The sequence below is a fragment of the Myotis brandtii genome, unplaced genomic scaffold (genome assembly GCF_000412655.1).
Source record: "Myotis brandtii unplaced genomic scaffold, ASM41265v1 scaffold728, whole genome shotgun sequence".
Classification (NCBI taxonomy): domain Eukaryota; kingdom Metazoa; phylum Chordata; class Mammalia; order Chiroptera; family Vespertilionidae; genus Myotis; species Myotis brandtii.
The window spans coordinates 98,769-104,531 of record NW_005370875.1 but is presented as its reverse complement, the minus strand read 5'-3'; the positions used below and the strand labels follow the sequence as shown (position 1 = coordinate 104,531).

Sequence of the window (5,763 nt, the reverse complement as noted above, 5' to 3'; positions counted from 1 at the left end):
GGTGGGCGCGGAGCTGGAGGGGTTTGTGCGTTGGATCTGAAGAGGGGTGTGCGGGTTGTGGAGACCCGCCGAGAGGGTACGCGCAGTCGGGGCAGAAAAGGCAGGTTGTAGGGCTGGGCGAGGAGGGTCCCAGGAGAGCAGAGGCGATGGTAGGGCTGGGCTTTGGGATGCGCAGCCGCAGAGGAAGAAGCTAAGGCGGGGGTGGGAGGGGGAGAGCACAGGGAGCGGGGGGACCCTTACCAGGGCATGCAGTTGTCGGCCGCTCTGAGACGAAACGGGGAGCGGAAAGGGTTGGGCTGTGGGGGGCTGGTGCCCCCTCCGGCGGCCACTGCCATGGTCTGTTCGTCCATCACACAGCCGTACTCGCTGCTCTCGGTGAAGAAGGCGGGCACTCGGAGGGACTGGGGTGGGGGCCGGGCCTCAGACACTCAGAGAGGCTCCTGCCCCCAGGGACCTCCCCAGCGGCAAGGGTAGTGGACTGGGTTGCACACTGAGGCCCCCGAAAGGCCGGGATGGAGGAGAGGTGCGGGGCAGACACAGGGAGGGGCAAGAGGCAGCCGCCCCCCGCCCCCCCCCATTAAGTGGAACAGATGCTGGAGAAGTGGAGACTTTCAGGAAAGGAGGAGGGACTGGGCAGGAGGTGAGAGAAGTTCCCTTTTGCCCCTTTGCCCACCTGTAAGCGGGGCAGCGAGCTCAGCCAAGTATCTTTGAGACCAAAGCCCGAGTTAAATCCTGTGGACCGAGGGAGAGCAGGGAGAAGCTGGCTGCCATGTCTCCCTCCTCCCTCCCACGCGCACTCCTACCCCGGGTTCTTACCAATAACCAAGTCGGGCTTGGGCCCCTGGAGCAGGTGGTAGGGCCGAGCAGACACTTTGATCTGCAGGTCCCTCCGGCCCCCCTTCTCCTTAGTTCCAGAGCTGAGCCGAGCTGACACCCCGGAACCAGGACGGACGGAGACTTCAGGGCCATCCTGGGGGGCCAGGAGTGGGGTGCAGAAACCACTGGAAGTTAGGGTGCTGGAGGATGCATCAGGCAAGACCAAGGAGAGGGGAGGAGGGAGCAGAAGGGTGAGGCTGAATGAGGAGGACAGTAGGAGGGCGAGGGACGAAGGGCAGGAAACCCCTTAGCCCTCACCCTCTGCAGGGTAAAATGCTGCTGGTCACTCTCGGGGGGCAGGCCATCACCCACAAACTGTAGTTCCAGGGCCACGTGGGGGAGCAAGACCAAGAGCTCCTAAAGGACAGAAAGGCAGATCGAGGTCCCACCCTGCATCCACTTTGCCACCCAAATGCCCAACCTTCAGGCCTGGAGGGACTTACCCAGAACACCATGACAAGGTCAAACTCCTTCCCAGCCTCCACCACGTGGATTTTCAGAGATTGTTTGTTCTGGATGTTGAGCTCGGGGACTGTGTGAGAAGCTGGCCATTTAAGGGTCTGGTCTCCCTCCTCTTCCCTCCTGTCCCCTACCAGCTCCCTGCTGCCCCGCTTGAAGCACTCCTCCCCCTCATCCGCTCTCCTTACAGGACTGGGGCACCAGGTGGGTGATGACATAGTACACAGTCAGCGGGTAGGTGAGCAGCACAGCCATGGGGGAGTCCAAGCTGAGGCCCCGCCATGTGTAGTAATCCTGCCACGAGCCTGGGGAGAGTGGGTTACTGGGGGACCTGGCCCCAGGTCTGGACCCCAATGCCTCCCGTCTAATAGTCCCCCTTATCTCAGCCACCCAGACTGCTGGCTCTCCAGTCACTATCCCTGCCCCTAGTTCCTACAGGGTCCCTCCAGCTCACCAAAGAGGCCCCTGGGTGGATCTGGGGGCACTGGAGGCATCAGGACAGGCCCGTCCCCCTGGAGAAGCTGGTAGGGATCTCCTGAGAGGAGGAGAGAAAGAGGAGGAGCTCAGTGTCAGGGAGACCCCCACCTGGCATGCCTCCCTCTCTCTTCCAAAGGAGCTGTATTACCTGAGGGAGGACCTGGGGGAATGAGGGGAGGGGGTGGCCTCGGGATGGTTTTGGGATGGGGAGGGCAGCAGTGACTTAGAGGGTTGAGGAAGGGACTGAAATGGCCCTGGTCGTAGTGTAGGGTTTGGTGTGTATATGGAGGGGTTATCTGGGACCCAGACAACTGTATTCCCTCCCACCCTTTCTCCCTGAGAGGCCCGTGCCTGAGGAGAGGTCCACGCACCATTGAGAAGAAGGCTGCGGGATGGTGTGCTGCCCCGGGGGTGCCTGGGGGTGCCAGGGCCTGGGATCAGCATGCTGATCTGGGTCCAGTAGCCACGAGTGAGGCCTCGTGAGGCCAGGAAGGCCTCCTTGTTGAAGGTTTCACTGGTCACCTCTGGAGAAGGGGGAGGAGAAGGTTGAGGGCCTGGTGGCTAGGATCCCCCAGACTTTAGCTCTCCTCAGCCTCTCCCAAGGACTCTGGGTCTGAGTCTGGTGCTAGTCAGGGAGAGAACTAACATTTCTGAGTGCCTACAGTGTAGCAGGCATCCAGCCGACAGAATTCCTATAACAATTCGTGGGAACATTTGTTAGTATCCCTATTTTACAGATGAGAAAACGAAGGTGCTAAGACACAGAGTGATTTGCTTAAGGTCACCAGTTAGTGGTGGAGCTGGGTAGCAAGTATTTGAATCGCCAGTTCTAAGTCCCCTAAACTATTTCAGGGCCCCGGGTGCTGAGTCCTTAGTTCCAGAAACTCTGTCTCCAGCCTCAAGGTCTAGTCTTCTGTCCCAAATACCCAGCACCCAGCCCTCATTCCAGGGATCCAGACTTAACCTCCAGGACCCTGTTCCCAGACATCCAGGCCCCAGTCACAAAGGCCCGGTCCCAGTTCCCCCTCCCCAGCCTGACCTCCCTATGGTACCTGCAGTGTAGGTGAAAGGCAGAGTTGCCAGTTCCCCTGTCCGCTCCATGAAGGCTGCAAGCCTCGGGCACCAAAATCTGTGGCTCACATCATCTGGGCATCGCCGCCAGTCGGCCCGGAGACAGGCCTCTCCACAGTACAAGACAGCACTACACTGGGGGCTGGGGTCACAGGGAGTGGTAGGCACCCAGTGTTAAGCTCTGTAAGTCCTTTGTCTGCCATCTGTCTGCCCTGCAGCTGCCCAAACTCAGTCTGTTTGTCTGTATTCTCTCGGCCAGTAACAGCTTGTTTTCTTTCTTTTTTAAAAAATCCTCATCTGAGGATATTTTTCCAATGATTTTTAGAGAGAGTAAAAGGGAGGGGGAGAGACATAGAGAGAGAAACATCGATGTGAGAGAGACACACCACCAGGGCCAGGGATCGAGCCTGCAACCGAGGTACATGCCCTTGACCAGGAATCAAACCCAGGACACTTCAGTCTATCGGCCGACACTCTATCCACTGAGCCAAACTGTCTAGGGCAACAACTTGTTTTCATCACCTAATTTCCTTGTCCCTCACTCTGTCTATAGGGTCCCCCACCGGCCTCTCTGTTTGCCTGACTGTTGGGGTCTTCCTTCCTCTCACTCCATCTTTGCAGGCTGCTCACCAGGGTGTCAGCTTCACTTCAAAGCTGTGCTTGTGACAAACATGGCAGGTTCGAGCCCGAAGGGAGGCAAAGGTGAAGCCTGGCTGGGGACCCCATGTCCGCATTGGGGTCTTGGCTAACTTCACTCCCAGCCTTGGGACCAGACTCTCCAGCTCTCTGAATGGGGGTGAACAGGGGCATCAGGCTGCGTGGTCCAGAAGTCCGGGCCCCCTAGGCCTCCCCACCCGCAGATACCAGGTTTCTGTACCGGTGCAGCTGGGCATCTCCCACAGTAAGCTGCCGGGGCTTTCGAGGGTCTCCAGAGCCCATGGGGCAGGCCATGCTGTGGCAGAGGAGAGCATAGGCCCGAGGAGCCAGGTTCTCTGTCCATGAGCCCTTGCCTGCACTCCTCTGGGCTCCATCCATTAGCAGGTCAATGCCCAAGATGGTGCCATGTTCATCCGTCACCAGTAAGAGGCAGGCAAGGTGCAGGGGGGCAGCATCTGGGGAAGAAAAGTCAGAGGTGGGGGGTAGCAAAGATGATGGGATCAGGGGGAATTAAACTCAAATGCCTACAGGGGGTAGGCAAGTAAACTGAGTGAGTAAAGGGAACCAGGTAGAGAGGATATGCCTTATCTTAAAGGGACAGCAGATACACAGTACCAGCATTTGCTGCCATTCTCCACTTTTTCTTAAGAAGGTGTAACTCCACACTTCCCGGAGTTTGTTTGTTTTTTTAAACAATATTTAAATGTTGGCTCAACTTAAAAAACACCTTCTCAGGCCAGATTGGCCTGAAGCCACCCTTTTGTTTGTGGCTCCTAGCTGGGTTCTGAGTGGTAAGAGGGCTTCAGAGGGGGAGTATGTCTGCACAGGGGATAGGGCAGGGCCAGCCCTGGCTTCTTACCACTTCTTCGCCCCTTCCTCCTCTTAGGCCCAGTTTCGTCTTCTGCCCTCTCGTCTTGACAGCCATTCTCGCCACCTCCTTCCTTCTGCTCGGCCTCCTCTGGCTGCCCTGGAAGATTTGCTTCCTGGGGGGACTCCCTGCTCGTATGGACTGGCTCCCCATCCTCCTCTGGTTCTACCTTCTCTGTGCCTGCACCCTCTTCCTCTCCATTTTCTTCCTCTTCCTCCTCTTCTTCTTCCTCCCCTTCCTCGCCTTCCTCCAAACTGACAAAGCTGACATAGGGGCTTAGGTCTCGAAGGTGGAGTGGGGGCTGATCTCCCAGCAGCCAGCCCGCCCCCAGGCCTGGTCCAGGCTCTGCCCCTTGCCCCAAGCTGATGCCCACACTACGGTTGGGCAAGACATGGAGCACCCAAAGGGCAGGGTCCTGGGGCAGCCTTCTGATCTGCGCCTCCAACTGTCGCCAGCGGCCCTCCAGGCTGGTCTCCACAGCCCCACGCTCTGCCACGAACTTTCGGAACCAGCCAAAGAGGAGGGCAGTGAAATCAAGGAACTCATCTCGATATCCAGACACAAACTCCATGTCTTCCGGGGCACAGGGCCTGGGCGCAGACTAAGCCAGGGAAGGGGTTATACGGTGAGGGAAAGGCTGTGCTGAGAATTTGGGGCTGGGTCACACCATGGGAGATTGGGTTTAAGAGTCACGTAGGGTGAGGTCTGTAGGTGAGTGTTAGGATCTGAGAATAAATCTTTCAAGGCCGAAGATGGGAATCCCGGGATGAGAACGGGAGCTGGACTTGAAAGTGGACCCTTCGGGTTAAAGATGTACTCAGGCGTGAGGTGGTATTTGGGGCTGAAAATGTGAGGCTCCAACCCTCAGAAGCAGGGTTTGGGTTGGGACAGAGATGAGGGAGGGCTTATCCTAGGGGGAAGGGCTTGGCAAGGAGGGGAGAACTTGGGATCCGTCTGTGGGGTGTGGCAGGAGGGAGCAGGCGCAGGAGCATCCCTTCAGTTTGGACCGGGTTGCGGGGAGCCCCCGTAGACCTAGCCTCTCCTGGCCGTTCCGCTCCTCCGGTACCTGCAGCCGCCACCACTTTTCGAAGGTAAATACCTCGGGGTGGGGGCGGCGTGACGTCAGGGTTGGGGAGCCCGTGGCCCGCTCCTCGCGTCTGGGCGCCGTGTGTTCCGGGAGGCCCGCGGGCTTTCCTGTCCTCATCACCCCGGACATGTGACTAAATCCCGCGGAGCCGGGGAAGTGAAAGCATCTTGGGGGCGGTGGCCGGTGAACCTCACTAGTTTCCCAGGTCCCCAGGGCCGACCTGGGCAGGCGAGCGGCGGGCGCGGCTGGCATCCCTCCACCGCGTCGG

The 5,763-nt window shown here is 58.7% G+C and overlaps 1 protein-coding gene across 1 annotated transcript; it reads right to left on the bottom strand.

The window, feature by feature from the left end:
• Positions 1-6: 6 nt before the first annotated feature.
• On the bottom strand, positions 7-5,757 carry ZMYND15 (zinc finger, MYND-type containing 15). The gene is made up of 13 exons (XM_005882552.2): positions 5,508-5,757; positions 4,400-5,009; positions 3,761-3,995; positions 3,514-3,669; positions 2,865-3,025; positions 2,184-2,336; positions 1,790-1,870; positions 1,524-1,640; positions 1,320-1,408; positions 1,135-1,233; positions 817-970; positions 674-732; positions 7-401 (listed from the first exon to the last, which is right to left on the bottom strand). Exons 1-13 carry the CDS (start codon positions 5,745-5,747, stop codon positions 237-239), a joined length of 2,319 nt encoding a protein of 772 aa, XP_005882614.2. The 5' UTR covers positions 5,748-5,757; the 3' UTR covers positions 7-236.
• Positions 5,758-5,763: the final 6 nt, after the last annotated feature.

What these genes read in the sequence shown, in the direction of transcription:
- ZMYND15 (XM_005882552.2), bottom strand. Translation starts at nt 5,747, where the DNA reads ATGCCAGCCGCGCCCGCCGCTCGCCTGCCCAGGTCGGCCCTGGGGACC. An exon ending in GAAGTGAAGCTGACACCCTG is followed by an intron (nt 3,026 to 3,513) that starts GTGAGCAGCCTG and finishes CTGTGACCCCAG; the next exon opens with CCCCCAGTGTAGTGCTGTCT. An exon ending in ACCTTGTCATGGTGTTCTGG is followed by an intron (nt 1,234 to 1,319) that starts GTAAGTCCCTCC and finishes TCTGTCCTTTAG; the next exon opens with GAGCTCTTGGTCTTGCTCCC.